This window comes from Babylonia areolata, chromosome 1, assembly GCF_041734735.1.
Source record: "Babylonia areolata isolate BAREFJ2019XMU chromosome 1, ASM4173473v1, whole genome shotgun sequence".
Classification (NCBI taxonomy): domain Eukaryota; kingdom Metazoa; phylum Mollusca; class Gastropoda; order Neogastropoda; family Buccinidae; genus Babylonia; species Babylonia areolata.
The window spans coordinates 37,216,464-37,235,849 of record NC_134876.1 but is presented as its reverse complement, the minus strand read 5'-3'; the positions used below and the strand labels follow the sequence as shown (position 1 = coordinate 37,235,849).

Genomic DNA, 19,386 nt, shown 5'->3' with positions numbered 1-19,386 from the left:
ACTCTACTAGATTTTCAACGAGACGAGAATTAGTGATCGACTGACAATTTTTTCCCCAGAAGGGAGCATGGGCGTTAAAGTCTCCACCGACAACCCATTGTTCATTTTCTTTTACTAAATTCAAAAGCCAGTTTGAGTTTGAGTCAAAAGGACCATTTTTAAAAGAAACAGAAATGAAATTTATGACTAAATCATTTATCTTAATCTTGGCACCTTTGGCTGAAACATCAGTAATACCTTCGGGGACAGGGGAGGCAATGAACTCATAATTAAGACCACACTGGACATACAGTGCTGTGGTAACCCTTTCAGAAGGGTCTGTATGATACAGAGGAGGAAAATAGTATCCTTTTAGACCTTTAGTTACATTTAAGGACTGTAAAAGTAAAACTTTGGTTATTTTGACCAAGATATTCATGTAAATAATCAAGATTAGAAGCAATGGATCTGTAATTCCATTGCATGAAAGAAATTTCACATTTAATTTTCTTATTTGTTTTCGCCATAAATCACATTTTCATTTAAATACAAAAGGTCATTACCTTTTGCTTACAAATTAAACAGTTAATATGTTAGGATATGGTTGCCACGCCGACCACCAGCTGCCTGCACTGATGATGTTGATGGAAGGTCGTCGCATCTACGTCCAGCCAACTGCTCCGACGATGATGAATTGTTGCCATGCCTACCACCAGTTGACGATGTTGACTGATGGTCAACATGTTGACTACCACCCGACCACAATGACGATGTTGGCGGGTGGTCGCCACGTTGACCACCAGACGACCGCAATGACGATGTTGATTGGTGGTTGCCACGTTGACCGCCAGCCAACCGCAATGACGATGTGGACGGGAGGTCGCCACGTTGACCACCAGACGACCGCAATGACGATGTTGATTGGCTGTCGCCACGTTGACCACCAGCCGACCACAATGATAGTGTTGTTTGGTGGTCGCCACGCTGACCACCAGCCGACTGCAATGACAATGTGGACGGGTGGTTGCCATGTTGACCACCAGACGACCACAATGACAATGTTGATTGATTATCGCCATGTTGACCACCAGACAACCGCAATGATGATGTTGATTGGTGGTCGCCACGTTGACCACCAGCGACCGCAATGATGATGTGGATGGGTGGTCGCCACATTGACCACCAGCCGACCACAATGACGATGTGGACGGGTGGTCGCCACGTTGACCACCAGACAAGCGCATCGACGATTTAGACGGGTGGTCTTCCGAGAAACTGACCCTATTTTTCTCATCAGTTTGTGTCAAAACGCAAGAATACTTTACAGTTTCAGTCTGTTTTGTCTTGTGAAGACTTGGTGTAAAACGAGTGGCTTCAGCATATGTTTTCTTCGTGCCACAGTGACAAGGTTTCCAAGACATTTCATTTTGGGCCAGTCCAAGAGTCTCTTGAAAAGAAATATAAGTTTTAGATTTTATTTTGTTAGCTTTTTGTGCCAGAACTTTTGCAGGACATCCATGGAATGCAGCAGAGTGGTCACCTTTACAGTAATGATAAAAATACTTTTCGGTACAATGTTCCCGAATATGAGACTGTTGACCACATCTGTTGCACCGTGTTAACTTGGAGTGACAAAATGTTTTGGTATGATGGAGTTCTTGACATTTTGTGCATCTTCTCACAGGTGCACAATATGGGACAATGTTATGAGGAATATTGTCAATTGTAATTTTTTCTGGAAGACTTTGCAGTCTGAAAGTAATTACAGTTGCTATTTTTCCATTCTTCAATGTTATCTTTCGACAGGCATTCACAATAGGTAGAGCCACAAGAAAGTCAATGTCAAGTTCATGGAAAACGATTCCAACTGTTTTCACCTGAGGCTTTATAGTAATAACTGGAATGCCAGCAACTGTCTGAGTCTGCAGAAGTTTTTTGTATTGTCTTTCATTTTTACATTTGACATGAAAACTACCACTCTTTAATTTTGAAATGGATATAACTTCACCAACAGCTGGAACAATTGCTTTCGTATGATAGTGCAGATATAAATGTTTTAGTTTTAAATTTAAAGAATTGTTTTCAGTGTCCTTTATAAGAACATGAAACTGATTTTCTGTATTGAAAAATCGGGCACAAATGATGACTGATGATATTTTAATTGAACTTGTTTGGTGGGTGTTGTCACTGTCAAATAAGGACTGTCTTTTCCGATACGAAATTCCATCATAAGAATGACGAGATCCAAAAAAATGTCATCTCGAGATCATGTAACATAATGTTTTTACGTCATCATTGGATCTTAGTTTAAAAGGAAAATAAATAAAAATTTAAAAAAGGAGGGGAAAAAAAAACCCCACCCCAAAACATCTATCTTTAAAAAAAAAAAAAAAAAAATCTAAAAAAAGATAAAGGTACCTCTGAAAATTGATGAAAAATTCCCCAGAGCACAAATCAGAGTGTAGGAACCCTGGTTGAAGTGTCCTGTAACTTCCAAGGGATGGTCGCCGGTACAATAGTTTACCTCAAAGACACAGCACGACGCATTAGATGTATATTTTACAGTAAGCTCCCACCAAGGTCACCGCGCTAACTGAAGATATTGATCCTGAAATCCAGAGGTATATTAACACACCGGAGACACTAAATACAACTAAATAAAAAACAGAGAAAAGACTTTAAAATCTTCTCATTTGACCATATCTGATTATAAAACTGTCAATAACTTTCCACTGAAAACAAAACATATATAACAAAGGCCCTTTTTATGTTCAAAATCATGGCTGGATTTGCTCCCCCCCTCTTTAAAGAATAGATTTGTAACCAACACTCACCATCATGTATATAAAGTTATGGTACCACTTTCAAGGATTGATCTTTTCAAGTCTAGTCTGTCATATTCAGGAGGCTGTTTATGGAATGAAACATTGTCCTGTCTTAATGTAAACACTGTAAAAAGCATCCATATCTTTAAAAACATATATCGTGCACATTTATTGAAAAATATGTGATTATGTGACACATATCAGTTATAAACAACAAAGAGATACAGATTGTCTATATATATATATATATATATATATGCCTCTCTCCTCCCCTGTCAGTCTCTCTATGTCAGTCTCCACTGTCACTCTTACTTTATCTGTCTGTTTAGTCAGCCTCCCCTACCTTCTTTACTCTGGAGGAAGGTGGCAGAATGGTTAAGACGCTCAGCTGCCAATACAGAGAGTCCGTGAGGGTGTGGGTTCGAATCCCGCTCTCGCCCTTTCTCCTAAGTTTGACTGGAAAATCAAACTGAGCGTCTAGTCTTTCGGATGAGACGATAAACCGAGGTCCCGTGTGCAGCACGCACTTGGCGCACTGAAAAAGAACCCATGGCAACGAGAGTGTTGTCCTCTGGCGAAATTACGTAAAATGAAATCCACTTTCATAGGTACACAAATATGTAAGCATGCACTCAAGGCCTGACTAAGCGCGTTGGGTTATGCTGCTGGTCAGGCATCTGCTCAACAGATGTGGTGTAGCGTGTATGGATTTGTCCGAACGCAGTGACGCCTCCTTGAGAAAGTGAAACTGAAACTGAAACTTTACTCTTCCCCTTGTCCGTTCTTCCTTCTGCTCTCCACCACGCCCTGTCCCTGTTGTCCTTGTTATTATTTATTCATAGCGTTATTGTATTGTTCATAAATATCTGTGCTTGTGTTTGTACATGCTTATGTAATTTTGATGTTGCTGTTGTGAATTTGACTATCACATTTTTTTTCTTCTCTCAATTAGTAATCTTGCCCGGAGAGCCTGATGTAAACAAGCACTTAGCGCTTACTCTTTTACCCTTGTAAAATAAAATTTCGTTCGTTTGTTCGTTCATTCTCTGTTCTTATCCCCAGACATGCACCAAAGACAAACAGAACAAATTACTCTACAAACACACAAGGACAAAACACTATGGGTCGAACTGTCTATACAGATGGGGTACTTCTACCCAGAAAGCTGTAAGAACTTAGAACACAGACTATGAAGAACTGAAGCCACTCGGAGGAAGAAGATCCTCACTTTTGAGTGCAAAACCAGGAAAACAGCCCTGAAGAACACCAAAATAGGCACGACTGCCTCCTATGACAGTCACGGGTGAAAAGCCCTGAATCCTGTCACTGACCAGCAAAGAAAAAGCTGATCTCAATTCACACACGAGACCCATGTGCTATCAGCACAACCTACACCCTTTCTAGCTGAATGGGGTGGGTGAACAAGAGGGGGTTAAAGCTCACACACCTTGATTTGTCATGCGATGTGACTTGCATCAGGCGATCCCACTGTCTGGCCAGTGTCCCCTGTCAGGGGAGGCTCTGGGCTGTTGGCCCATCAGATTACATGAGGGTCCAATAACGGAGTCAGACTGGAACTCACAATTTGGCCAGGTTACACTCGTCCTGGAGGTCCATGTGCCAGTGACCCTTGGGGGTAGGGTCACATTCTATCTGACAGCTCAGTTTACACTGTGGTACTGACTGCTTAGGTTTTTTATGTTGTGAGTTTGACTTGTTCACATTCAGTGCAAATACAACATCACTTATTTCATGATGTTCATGAACAGCCATTTAAATAAACCGGTTTACTTGCACATACACATGTGGAATGGTCATAAGTCACTATTCAAGTTTTGCAATAAGCATGTGCATCTGATGTTACCATGTTGATCTCACCCTCTGTTCTTCTGGCTTTTAAATTTGTATATCCGAGTGATCATTGGTACATGTGTATAAAATGTGGATTTTTCGCTTTCCCTGTGAATAAGAGGCGTGGCTTCTGAATGGAGCAGTGAGAGGCAAATTTCAGCTATCACTTGGAGCTCTATTGTCATCATGGATTTTCCAAACAATATGTGATTACAGCAACAATGGCTGAGAGATACTGATTTTCAGAGTACTCAAACATGTGACTATTTTGTTTTGTATGTTTTGTTTGTTTCCGATGGAACAATCTGGAATTAAATCAGACAATATGTTGATTTTTGAAGATATGTATTTGTTTTGTATGTTTTGTTTTCACTGAAACAATCTGGAATCATGCCAGGTAATTATGCTTCCAATAGCATCTGGTTGCTGTTGTTTAGTAACAGTTTAAGGAATTGTGAAGGGAGGTGTTAGGTGTTCTTTGCCTTAAAAAAAGAAAAAAAGAAAATAGGAAGCGTATGTGAGCTGTGATGAGGAATTTGCTTTTGTTAACAAATTATTTTACTTTATTCCACAATTGATAGTAAGAATCTCTTTAATGTCTGCTTCCCTTTCAGAATGAAATGGACAGGAGCCACAGCAGTGACAACAGTCAGGAGAGAACATTCATGTTGCAAACCTGTCGCCGCCCACGTCTCTCATATCATCTTCATCAAGATCGACGCAGTAGCCCATCATGTTCACCTCCACCCACTCACACAAGATCAAGGTCACGCTCTCGCAGTCACAGTCAAGGTAAATGTTAAGCATGCATGTTGAGTGTGGGCATGTTTTCTTGTGGCTGTACAGTTTTCTTTTGTTATGTTCCTCAACATTTTCTTCTGTTTTCTTTCTTGTGCTACTTTTTTTTTGTTTGTTTCTCAATTCATAGTACTAAGTTAACAGGTTTGTGCACAGAAGTAATATTTATAGCTTGAAATGCATAGTTCCTTCTCATTCTCCGCCCCCACCCAGAGGAACTCCTTAGTGGTTGGCGAGGCTCTAAGCACCATAATTTGATTTGATTTGATTTGGGTTCAGTCCTGCCTTTCCTGACCAGCCCTCAACGGAACACATTCTGACTGACAGCTCAGTTTATTGCGGAACTGAATGCACTGGTTCTTGCGTTAAAACTGAATAAACTGGTTCTTGCGTTAAAAGTGGTTCTGCAAGCAAAACACAAGATTTTTATGGGTTTTTTACAGAGATCCTGTAATCCATGTCAGTGTTCGGTGTGTTATGGAAACAAGAACATACTCAGCATGCTCACCCCCAAAAACAGAGAATGGCTGCCTACATGGCGGGGTAAAAACATACAAGTAAAAGCCCACTCATGTACATACGAGTGAATGTGGGAGTTGCAGCCCACGAACGAAGAAGAATAATTACTCAGTTGTGGAAAAGGGAGGAGGCTCCTCATTGTATTGCCTGTGATGAGTCTCTCACTGTGAAACACATGCTCATTGACTGGTGGGATCTGAATGATATCAGACATAGACATTAAAGGGCAGATTCTCTGAAGACTTTTTTCTTTTCTTTTACACATGCTCGTTGACTGCTGGGATCTAAATGATATCAGACACAGACATTAAAGGGCAGATTCTCTGAAGACTTTTTTTTTCTTTTCTTTCTTTTTTTTAATGAAAGGTAACAAATACATACATTTACATGGTCAAGAGTACAAACATACAGCTGTGTACACAAAGTATTTACTCAAGCATGTACACACATTTTGAGTTCAAGCATTTGCGTATGCATGCGTGCCCACAACATACAAACAAGCTTAAAACATACAGACATACACACAATCCTAAATATGTGCCTAAAAAATAACAACTAAAACCAAAAACAAAAACAAAGAACCAAATAAGCAAAAAATCACAAAAAACCACAATCAAATTCAGACTGACAGTGAGTGCTCCCCAATGTTGTGAAGTTAACCTTAACCTTCTTCTTCTTCAGCGTTCTCAGGCCATGTTCAGACGGTCAGTCAGAAGTTAACCAAAATAATCAATGAGGATAGATTAATTAGTTGATTTAAGTTAACAAAAACAACAACCTTGGTTACGTCTTCACAGTATGTACTGGAGTTTATATTGAAGTTTCTTTACTATTGTCTTACAGCAGAATGCCATCACAATATCTAATTGAATAGCTATATAATCCAAACCCTCCTAAAGTATTGCTGGCTTTTCTTATCATTGTTTCTGCTCAAATTTCTAAAATACTGCTGTATTGGAGCCCCCCCCACCCCCCCTTTTTTTTTTTTAAATTAAAAAAAAAAAAAAAATTGGCAATTCATTTGCAGATGATTTGTATATTTTTCAAGCTTATACCTTTCACTTTTATCTTTCAGAAACATATTGCTGGCTTTTCTTATCATTGTTTCTGCTCAAATTTCTAAAATACCGCTGTATTGGATTTGGAGCCCCTTTTTTTTTGTTTTTTTTTTTGTTTTTTTAAAAAATAATTGAAGGCAATTCATTTGCGGATGATTTGTATATTTTTCAAGCTTATACCTTTCACTTATATCTTTCAGAAACATTTGTATATTGGGTCTTCTTTTGTTGAATCCACATTTGTATGGAAAGAACTTTCTGAGTAAAATAATTAAGTCCAATACTTATTGTTTTGATGTTTTTTGCTGGACCAAATAGATTCAACTCAGTATCAAATAATTGTGTGTTTGTATGCTTGCATTTTTGTTTGAAGATATGTTCTAGTTCTTCCCAAAAGGACTGAGACTAACAACAATTATATAGATAGTTTTCTGTTGTGTCTTTCTTGTCACAGAAATTACACCTGTGGCTGTCTGTAATACCCATTTTCCAGAGCTCTCAACATTTAGAGTTTTTTGCACTTTTTTTTTTTTAGCAGTTATGCAGCAATTTTGAAATGCTTAAAAAAAATGTGCATTGATCGACCAAAATTCATGTGTAATATATTAATGTCATCAGAATAAAACAAATGTTCAAAATCTGATAATTAAAAAAAAAACCTTGTAAAACATAGTGAATTTGATGACCTTTGACCTCTGTTGCTAAAAACAGAAATTTTGAACATTTTCAGTATTTTGCACATTCTCACTGAACAAAATATCCAAGATATTGAATTCAAGTTAACAATTTTAACTTTTGTTGAGAAGGCAGTCATTTTTCTTTCATCTGAAATAAATTTCACTGTACTGTGTCAAAAACTACATGTTCAGTGCTATGAATAAAAACATATATATATTTCCTGATTGATTTCTACAAATCATGTAAGTCTTATACTCCACAACTGATTTCTTGTTTTGCAGAAAAACAAAAGAATTCACACAGTAAACACTAATGTAGCATCCCAAAGATGCAAAAAGATAAATTGTTCACAAACTACAGTCATTTTCTGTTCTTTTTTTTTTTTTTTTTTTTTTTTGAATAACAGTATGAATATATTTGTTGACATTATTACTAAAAATAGACTGACCACTCCCACCTAACGATGGACCTGTTTTAACAGTGGAAACCGTGGCTTTGGTTCTTTGGATACACACAGGTTATGAAGAGAATGTCTAAAAGAAACCAGTTTGTTTTTAGACATCCATCTAAAAAATAATTACATTGGTATGTAAACAAAAAATGTACACAAAACATCCTGAGGAAGAAACTATGAAAGAAACATATGGGACAAACAAACCCATACATATTATTAAAAAAAAAGAGGTCATCACCCTTCTATGTGTTCGTGTATAACACGTTTGCTGAATAAAGTTTTATTTACACCAAAGTCATTACCCTTCCATTCTGTTTTTTCCCTGTTATAACACCATGGGCGGTAACAAACTGAATATACTTGTTTCAGAAGTCATTACTTACTGGTAGAAGAAAAAAACAGATCCCGCCCCTACTATATCATCCTTGCATTTGAATCCCACACATATGCATGTTGACCTTACCTTCATGAAAATTCAGAAGGCAGTTCCAACCATCCACAAGGCACAGGTGGTTTCCACAAGTAACATACATCACATTCTTTGGAATCAACTTCCTCAGCCCCTCCGTCACTCTTCTTTGCTGCAATCTTTCAAATCCTTTTCCCCTCCAGAATAATTCTCAACAGCTCATCCCTTTACAGTATGAACCTTAATGACTATTAGTTAGTAAGTGAGTTTTGATAGTTTCAAAATTTTTGGTTGTATTTTTGATTCTGTACTATTTATGATTGTATGCTATGACTTGTGTGTGTGTGTGTGCTCATGTGCTTGTGTGTAGTGTGTGTGTTTGGGAGGGGGGAGAGGGGGGATGAATAATTTGTATCTGTGTTCAATTTTTCCTTTTTGATATTTACGTTTTGTGTTCAATTTGTAGGCGTAAATGCTTGTAATATTGATACTACTGCTACTACTACTACTACTACTACTACTAATGATAATAAAATGAAGACATCTAGACTTGAAATTATTGTTTTGTCTGTCTGTCTGTTAAAATCTCAGTGCAGCATCCACATATTATGTCAATGAATTAACTCACTCCGAACGAATAGTTTTCTCCCTTGCTTTTCCCTGCAGATGACCCATTTGTTAGGGTTAGGAAAACAATCACAAAAAATACAAAACATAAGTAACTGAATGAAACTTGTTGTACTTGACCCACTGACCCCGCTCCTCACGTCGTGTGTACACCCACCCCCCTCCCTCTCTTCACAGCCCTCAGAAGCTGAGTCACTGTCAGTACCTTCTTGTTGGTAGCTTTCTTCATCACAGATACTTTATTCAACGTCTTAATCATCCTCGTCATTGTCGAAACCTTCAGTTTGAAGCATTTCAATCACTTCAGCAGCATTAAAAAGCCGTTGTCGTGATCTAGTTTGCACCAAAAATTTCCACTTGTATCGTCTGCAACGCCATTTTTGATATGTATGCAGATTAGCCTGTCATGTGGGGTGCTGAAGTCAACAGCTCGCCGGCGAGAGTATTGTTACAGAATCGCATGAAGAAACTTTCCATTTGACCGTTGACTCATTCACAATGCCTGGTGTAGTTGCGATTGTTATGCTACCCCATAAGGAAAAGTTGGAATATTTTTAATTGTCGAAACTGCTGTAGCGTTCCATCATCCGGAACCGCGCCTTGCATCAGGAAAGCTATAGCGTTCCATTGTCCAGAGTGAGTTAAGAATGGTGTATTCCACACTTCCTAGATATATTGTGACTTGCACACATGTGTTTGAATCTTATTGTGATAAGCTGCACTCAGGGCTGCACAAGTTAACTCACTCGATACTAATAGCGGGTATTTCCGTTGTCCGTTTCCAACCGGTTTTATACGAACGAGTATTGCCGTTCCGACCTTCAAAAATTTCCGCAAGTGACGTCATGACCCGGTGTCACAGACACAGCCATCCATGTTAACTCACTCAGTACGGCCAGTCCTCTCTTCTCCTCTACACAGACCCCTCAGATGTCCAGTGGGTGTCTGAATGACCCAACCTTTAGCTTCCGTCGTCAGAATTGTGGTATTCTTTGTCAACATTCACGTCTTCAGTATAAGAGCCTTCCGCTTGCAATATTTTGATGATGGTAATTGAGTGAAACGCTGTTAACGTCGTCTCTTTCGCCGTTCGTATGGAAAGAGTCAAAGCCTAATTAGCGTAGGTCAACCTCTGACCACTGGAGTGGCTGGCAAGTCGCTTGTTGCTGTGCTGTTGAGCTGTTTTTATCATCACTCAGGCCTTTGTGTTCAGACAAACAACAATGGCGTCACAACCCAGCACGAGTGGTACACAGAGCAGACAGGGAAGGCATGTTTACACCCTAAGAGAAACTGTGGAACTGGTCCAAACTGAAGGATCAGATGTCGAATATGGTGAAGAAGACGAGGAGAGTGATTTTTTAGCATCCGAGGAGAGTGAACATGAAAGTTTGTCGGACATCGAACCTGAAGTGGAAGAGCAGAGAGGCGTGGCAAGTGATGCGGGCAGTGACAGTGAAAGAGAGGCAGGGGCACACGGCCTACTGGCTGACCAGAGCATGGACACTTTTCTGAAGTTTATGAGCAAAGAGTGGCATGAGGATTTTAGCTTTTTCCCTGCCATACCACCATACACGGACCAAGAACTGCACGGACTGCAATTACAAGGGATGACTGGCCACGACCCCATAAACTTCTACGACGCGATATTCGACAACGCGGTCATGACGCGTATCGTTGAAGAAACGAACCGATATGCCGCTCAGTCCCTTCAACAGAAAGGTGTTCTACCACCCCACAGTCTCTTTCGGAAGTGGAAGAACACCACAGAGAACGAAATGACTGGTTTTTTGGCGATACTCATACACATGGGTCTCGCCCATAAACCACAAGTTGCTGACTCCTGGTCAACCAGTCCTATCCTGGTATCACCTTTTGCTGCCAACATCATGTCCAGGGATAGATTCAGTCTACTTCTGGCCATGCTTCATGTCTCAAACAATGAAGATTATATTCCTTGGGGAGAAGAAAACCACAATCCTCTCCACAAAATCCAGCCTGTCTACACCCATCTGCAAGACAGATTCAAGGCCCTCTACATCCCAGAGGAAAACACCTGCCTTGATGAGGCAATGTGCCCATGGAGGGGGAAGCTGAGCTTCAGGGTGTACATGAAGGACAAGCCTGTCAAGTGGGGGATCAAACTATATGAGCTGTGTGAGTCATCATCAGCTTATGTGTTTGACTTTGACATTTTTGGTAACGTCCCCAACGTCAGCAACAAACCGGTTGATGTGGTAATGAGAATAGCAGAGCCCCTCCTGAATAAAGGCCAGACAGTCTACGTAGATAATTATCACTGCTGCCCTGAGCTGGCGGAGAAGCTGGTGATGCAAGACACTCACTGTGTTGGTACTGTGCGGCCGAACAGGAAGGGTATGCCCAGACAGCTGGTTTCTGCAGCCCCACCACGCGGCCATGTATAGGCTTTACGCCAAGGTATGTTGTCATTTTATTTATCATGAGTTTGTTTCCCTATGATAATATGTTCACGCAATAATTTATAAATCATACATCCTCCAGGATATACTTTTTTCCACATATGGTTGTGTTACAACTGATAATATGAATATGATATGTTCATTTGTACTTCATCTACATCACATATATACAAATACTGTTTACACATCTGTGGTGTGTGTAAAGGTACACAGGCATTGTTGAGTTTGTGGATGTGTGTGTGTGTGTGTGTGTGTGCATTTATGTGTGTTGTGTGTGTGTGTGTGTGTGTGTGCATTTATGTGTGTGTGTGTGTGCACACATGACTGTGTGTGTGTGTGTGTGTGTGGGCGCTCGCACACACACGTGTGTGTGTTTGTGTGTATGTGTGTGTGTGTTTGAGTAAGTGTGCATTAGTGGTTGTGGTGGTGATAGTGGTGTGTGTGTGTTTTCTTTTCCACTGCAACTGTTTCCCTAATTCTCTGTGTACATGTGTTATAGGTGCAGTAGGTGTCCTGAAGTGGATGGACAAGAAGTCAGTGCACCTGATCACCACCAAGATGGACCCAGCTGAGATGGAGGAGGTCACCACAAGGACAGGCAAGAAACTGAAGCCTAAAGCTGTCCAAGACTGCATTGTGAACATGGCTGGAGTTGACCGCAGTGACCAGCTCATGGCCTACATGCCGCTCAACCGGAAGACGATGAAGTGGTGGAAAAAATTATTTTTTCACCTCTTCACTCTCTCACTTATTCAGACATCCATCCTCCATGACAAGTACCAGAGGAGTCAAGGAGGATCTAGGATGTCCCTGAAAAAGTTCATTGTTATAATTGGCAATGAACTCAATGCCAGGTATCAAGCTGGTGTTGCTGCTGACCAAGCCACTGCCCAGGCCGTTGCCCAGGCTGCTGCCCAGGTCATCACCCAGCCCATCGCCCAGCCTGCTGCCCAGCCCCGTCCTCCAGGACTTGTGCCCACCCCACAGGCTTGCCTTCAAGGTGGACACTTTTCCACCGTTCTTCCTCCACGACCCAGTGGAAAGAAGAACTTCAGGAAATGCCATGTTTGTACTGCATGGCGCAAACGCTATCCTGAGGTGATATTTCGGGAAAGCCCAAACTGGTGCGTAAAATGTGGTGTAACTTTGTGTGATAAGCTGTGCCAGGGAAGAGACATCACTTGTTTTCAAGTGTATCACACCATTGCAGATTATGCAAATTATTAGAAGAGATTTATGTGCTTTTTTTTTTTTTTTTTTTTGCTTTTTTTTGGTTGCTTTTTTTTTTTCCATGTGTAGTCTGCGGCTGTTTTGGATATCAAATAGTGAGGTTTTTGGCCCTGTGATTAGTGTTAGTGTATTCTTACAGTACAGAAACTTTCAAATGATTACCAGTGTGATGTGTGTGAAAAACAGCTTTTTTTTTTTTTCAAGAACGGTGTGGATTACCTAGACAAGAAAGATCATCGTAAAGGATACCCCAACTCCATCCAACTACAGACAGAGTACCATAGACTGAAGAGCTGCTTACTGTGCTTATTCACTATATCAATAATCATGTCTCCAAATTTCAAGACTGTGTGACATTTCTTTTTTTTTTTCTTTTTTTTTTTGCCAGACCATACTTATACCTACAGTTTTGAAGAATGCCACTTGACAAATTACCAATTAGCAACTTTTATGATATTTATTTTAACTCATTTCTATGATGCAGAAACTCTCAACAGCCATTTTTTTACACTCTACAGGGTTTGACAATGCAGTTTATGTGGAAAATAACCCTTTTTTCAACAATGCTGTGAATTTCATCACTATGATGTGCAGCCACCCTCAATTTTGTTATCGTAAAAAAGGTAATCCTATTTATCTCTGGCTACAAAAGGTGAACCATAACAGTAAGAGCTTTGAAATTTTGTGCTCTACTTATTCACTTTATCTGTAATAATGTCTCCAAATTTCAAAACCATGTGTCTTTTTTTTTATGAATTGTTTTCAAACCATACTGATGCCTTGTGTACTAAAGAATGCCGTATGACAAATTACCAATTGGCCACTTGCATGTTATTTATTTTTGCTCATTTGTATGATGCAGAAACTCTCAAATAGCCATTTTTTTACATTCTACAGGGTTTCTCAATGTGATTTATGTGGAAAATAACCCTTCTTTCAACAATGCTGTGAATTTCATCACTATGATGTGCAACCACCCTTAGTTTTGTCATCGTAAAAAAGGTAATCCTATTTATCTCTGGCTACAAAAGGTGAACCATAACAGTAAGAGCTTTGAAAGTTTGTGCTCTTCTTATTCACTTTATCTGTAATAATGTCTCCAAATTTCAAAAACCATGTGCATTTTATTATTTTTTTTATGAATTGTTTTCAAACCATACTGATGCCTTGTGTACTAAAGAATACTGAATGACAAATTAACAATTGGCCACTTGAATGTTATTTACTTTTGCTCATTTGTATGATGCAGAAACTCTCAAACAGCCATTTTTTTACATTCTACAGGGTTTCTCAATGTGATTTATGTGGAAAATAACCCTTCTTTCCCTTCTATGCATTTGGAACCACCCTCAATTTCGTTGTTGTAAAAAAACTATGTTTTATCACTCCAGCTACAAAAAATGAACCATGAAAGTAAGGGCTATGAAACTTAGCACCATGCTTATTCCATTTATCAATAAACATGTCTCAAAATTTCAAGTCATTGTGTTTTGTCCTTTTTTTTTTCTTTTTTTTTGTTGGTGATTTAAAAAACAACAACTATACAAACGCTCAGTATCCACAGGAACACGTGATTACAAAAAGCCCAGTATCGAGTGAGTTAATAAAATCATTTTCAGATTGCTAGATTGTTCAGCTTGTTATACTTCTAATAGCTTATGTAAAAATGGGTTACCCCCTTTTAACATAATGAAGAGAATACACTGTACTCTCTCTCTCTCTCTCTCTCTCTCTCTCTCTCTAGGCCTCTGGCCCCTAGAAAGAGGTCAAAAGTACACAATATGGTGATCACTCAGCCACAACAAAATGTAAAATATGTACTAACTTAACCTGTAGAACAAAAGTGCTTCTCGTGGATAGTAAATTAATTCTAACTTTCATCATTGTTGTCACAGAATTCCTGTCGTATCTTCAGGGCATTAAATATATAAATGCATAGTTTACGAATACTGTAAACAGAACCATTCTTCATCAAGTGAACATACGATTGACCTTCAGAGTTCAGATGTTTTTGCCGCAGGTTATTGTAAAGGACACAATTGTTTATAAAATGGTTTTCATCTTCGATTACCTTACAATGTTTACATGCGTAATTTGAATTACATTTGAATGTTCTTCTAAAAAATGATCCATTTATTGGGAGCAAACCAAGCTGTAATTTTACCAAACAGTCCCTAAAACACTTTTTATCCACATATTCAAAATATTGCTCACACTGAAAACCAGTTTTAAACAGTCTGTAGTTATGATATATATCTTTAGACATTACTGACTCGTCCCACTCCTGCATAAATATATCTTTCATTCTTTGCTTAAATAATGACAAAAATGTTTGCTCACAACCAATGCCTTGTTGCAACCAGACATATCCAAACCCAAGTCTAAATAAAGTATTTTTTACTAAAGACACCCAGCACTTTTTTCCCCTTTCGTCTAAGTTAAACAACATCAAATATGCCTGTCAGGGTAATCGGTGCACATTCATATTCAGCAACCTTAACCAGTACTTGATACACCTTGTTGCACTATTTATATACAGTGGATAACGTCCTAATTCGCCGTATGCAGACTTGTTTGGTATTCTAAGTGTTATGTTCAAAAAACGTTTACATGCAAAGGAATGAACTTTCTCAATATTATCAAGTCTGTTAAGACACCACATCTCAGAAGCGTACAAAAGAATGGATTGTACCTGAGTATCGAATATTTTGAAAAAACATGCTTTGGAAATATCATTCAGCTTCGTTATATAGTTTATACAGTCAATGCATGCATGTTTGCCTTTTGCTGCTAAAATCCCTACTCCTTTGTTTATACTCATTTTTGTTGTAAAAACAAACCGTAGATAATTATATTCATTCACTACTTCTAGAGCATTTCCACCGAGATCCCACTTTTCATACCTTCCCAAAAAGCCACCTTTTCGAAAAACCATCACTTTAGTCTTGTCAGTATTTACATTCAAGAAGAGTGTTTTACATGCATTATTCAGGATATTAATTTGATTTTGCAGACCAGTCGCAGTGTTAGATAGCAGTACAATATCATCCGCGAACAGAAGAATGAACAACTCAATTAGGCATAAACTGAATTCCATGAATACCACTGATTTCAACTGCTGAAGCAATTTCGTTAACAAATAACGAAAACAATATAGGGCTTAACATACAACCTTGCCTTAAGCCAACGGGACAATCAAAAAACTCAGTTAACTTATCTTCAATGCGTACGCAAGACGTAACACATTTATACATAGCAATGATAGCATTCATAAATTTCCCCTTTATACCTTTCTGAATCAAAATACCAAACAAAGGCTGACGTTGCACAGAGTCAAATGCTTTTCTCAGATCGACAAAACAGGCGTAAAGCTTGCCTCCCTTCTTTGATAAAGATTTCTCAATAACCGCGTTCAGAATAAAAATATGATCTGTTGTGGCATAACCACGCCTGAATCCAGCCTGCGACTGTTAGCATATCATTTTCTTCAGCCCATTTGACAAGTCTTCCGTTTAGCACTGATGTATAACATTTGCTAATAAGACTGAGCAAAGACACGCCCCTATAGTTGTCTGTTGAACTACTATCTCCCTTTTTAAAGATTGGAACAATTATTGCCTTCGCCCATTCATCTGGATGCGTGCCCTTATCAAACAGAATGTTAAACAGTTTTGTTAAAAAATGTACAGCAATATTATCAGCTGATTTTAACATTTCTGCCAAAATACTGTCTACACCACAAGCCTTGCCTTTTTTAATTTCCGAATAGCATCTGCAACTTCTTGTTCTGAAATATCATGACTTAGTTCATCAGATATATTTGATTCCTCTGGTTGCACTTCACTAATGGCTCTGTTATCAGTAGTGATAACCTCGTTCTGAATAAATAAATTCCAAAAGTGTTCATTCATTTTCTTTAATGTCTTTACATACACCTATTTTCCTTCTTCCAGACACTTGCTTTGCTTCTTTCCAAAACTGTTTGCTGTCTTTGCTCAGTGATGCTAGACATCTAGCTTTATCACGTGTATAGCTGACTTTCTTTACCTTACATAAATCCTTATATTCCTTCCGAGCTTTCACATAGGGTAATCGGTGCTTATCATCCTTGGTTTGTCTTAACATTGTTAACAATTGTCTGGCTTTGTGTTTTGCATCTTTACATTCAGCATCAAACCATGGGGCATCTCGCTGATCACTCCCAACACACACACGCTTCCTCATACATTCACACGCTCTCAACAAGACATTACTGAATAGCTCCGAAGCCTCATTTACACTGTAATCCAAAAGAGAAAACGCATGTACACACATAGTCTGTAAATCGTCTGAATAAAGATTTACTCTGAAACTGTTCTCCTTTGTTTGATCCCAAGCTAATCTATTAATCCATTTAATATCATTTACTTTCTCAGTACAAGCAGTGTCTTCACTTTGAGCAATTGTAAACGATACAGGGAAATGTGGTGAGTCAATAAATGAAACAACCTTCAATGAGCGTACAAAATCCATAACACACAACTCGCTGGACATTATAACATAATCTATGGTACTTCCACCTGTAGACGAGACAAATGTTAATGAATCATCAAAACCAAAATGACATAACCCGTTCAAAATAACACAATCAAATGCAGAACACATCTCTAACAAATCTTTACCAAAAGCGTTCTTTTCTCTGTCATCAGATTTTCTCTTAAACAAATCATCTTCCTGAAAATACGACCAATCCCACTTGTCATTTTCGGTGCTGTCAGCTGAGGACAGAGCGTTTACACAACCAGTCCGTGCATTTAGATCTCCTATTATCATCAGATCAAAATCTTTTGCCTGCTCGTGCAGATCTACAATGCACTGTTCCAGAACTGCTATGCCATATCCATGTTCTGCAGTATTCCAGTATTTACTGTCATGTGTGTGTGTGTGTGTGTGTGTGTGTGTGAGAGAGAATAGAATAGAATACTTATTGTCATAAAACCTTAAAGTTTATAAGACACAATGAAACATAAACATGAGCATATTAACCCTTTCGCTGCCAGGAAAATAAGATTTAAGTGAAATCTATTTGCCAGGGTTTTTTCACAAAAAACGGGTATAAATTTTCCAAAAATTCTGTGCTCTTTGTTATTGGAGAAAGACCCATAAAAGTATATATTTTCTGAAAGGTAAATGAATAAAGAACACAAAACACATGCTGTTTTCCCATCTTATATATTTTTAGTGACATGCTGTTGTTTTGAAATTAGTGTTTTGTTTTTTGTCACATTTTCAACTTGTTCATTACAAACATTAGTCAGGTAATTTGTACAAAAACATCATATTTTCTGGACAAATGGATATCTGCAAACACAAAATCATACTAGAACAACCACAATATATATATATATATATTTTTTTAAGAAATAGATACACAATACATTGTGACTTCTCCAAGTGATAAGATGGATGTGAGGCCACGCCCCCTCAGTCTCCACCCCCTTCCTCCTCACCCCTCTCACACGGTCACTTGATTCAGTTCTCATCAGACCGCGTTGGCTGCGTGCCAAGAGTATCGCTCTGCTGCTAATTCGGTCATCTGTCGACTGCTAACATCTGTACAGCCAGCATCACTCACTGACAGTTGCATCTTGGCCACTCTCTTGATTACTCCCTTTATTTTCTATCAGATCGTCCTATAAATGTTCATCACTATCTTCTCCTTCGAATTTACGCTTCAATTCTTTCTGAGCATCAGCTAAAGAAAGAAATCTTGGTTGATTTAGTTCGTCACGATCGCATGTCTTGAGCACGGCGTCAGTCCGACATTTTGTTGAGCGAGCGAGGAGAGAAGTCACTTGGACAGTGACCCAACCAAAACGTTCAAATAAAGGACTGCTTCATGACGTAGATGGGGTTTCTAGCTATGAATAGAATCTAGAGAGATTCCCCAGGCTAAAGCTACCACTATTTTTGTCAAGGAAATGAATGCAAACCAGGGAAAAGTCAGAATATTTTGATGATGAGTTATCTCGTCATGCAGGCAGCGAAGCATACATGCTTGCCATGACGAGTTATCTCGTCATGCAGGCAGCCTAGGGGTTAAGAAGAGAAACAATCACGAACAAATTTCGCCAGCCTTGGCTGTAATTCTGTTAGAAGGATCATTTCACTAGGCTTTGCATTTGGATGACATATATCGATTAGGAATCTGTGTCTGTAAGAATTGTACTTTACACAATTGTCTAAAAGGTGAATCTCATCTTCTAAACTGTTCATGTTACAAGTATCACACAGTCTTTGTTCTTTCGGTGTATTTTTATATCTTCCCTGTTCAATTTGTAAGTCATGGGTGCTGATTCATAACATGGTCAGTGCTTTCTTGTGTTGTGTATTTGCTGTATTATTTAAATACGGTTCAATTTTATAATTTGTCACAGCGTTCTTGTAAAATTCTAATTTAAATGAACTGTTTTGTTTTTGTTTCCAAAATTTTACATATTCATTTTTCTTGGATGTAGCATGCTTTAATCTTTTAACA

At 38.7% G+C, this 19,386-nt stretch overlaps 1 protein-coding gene across 21 annotated transcripts in view; it reads left to right on the top strand.

The window, feature by feature from the left end:
- LOC143282461 (tyrosine-protein phosphatase non-receptor type 13-like) overlaps positions 1 to 19,386 on the top strand; it is a 590,260-nt gene that overhangs the window by 151,809 nt on the left and 419,065 nt on the right. For all 21 annotated transcript variants that reach the window (XM_076588135.1, XM_076588121.1, XM_076588127.1 and 18 more), the window contains one exon: positions 5,270 to 5,447. In XM_076588135.1, coding sequence (XP_076444250.1) covers positions 5,270 to 5,447 — 178 coding nt within the window. The remainder of the gene's footprint in view (positions 1 to 5,269; positions 5,448 to 19,386) is intronic.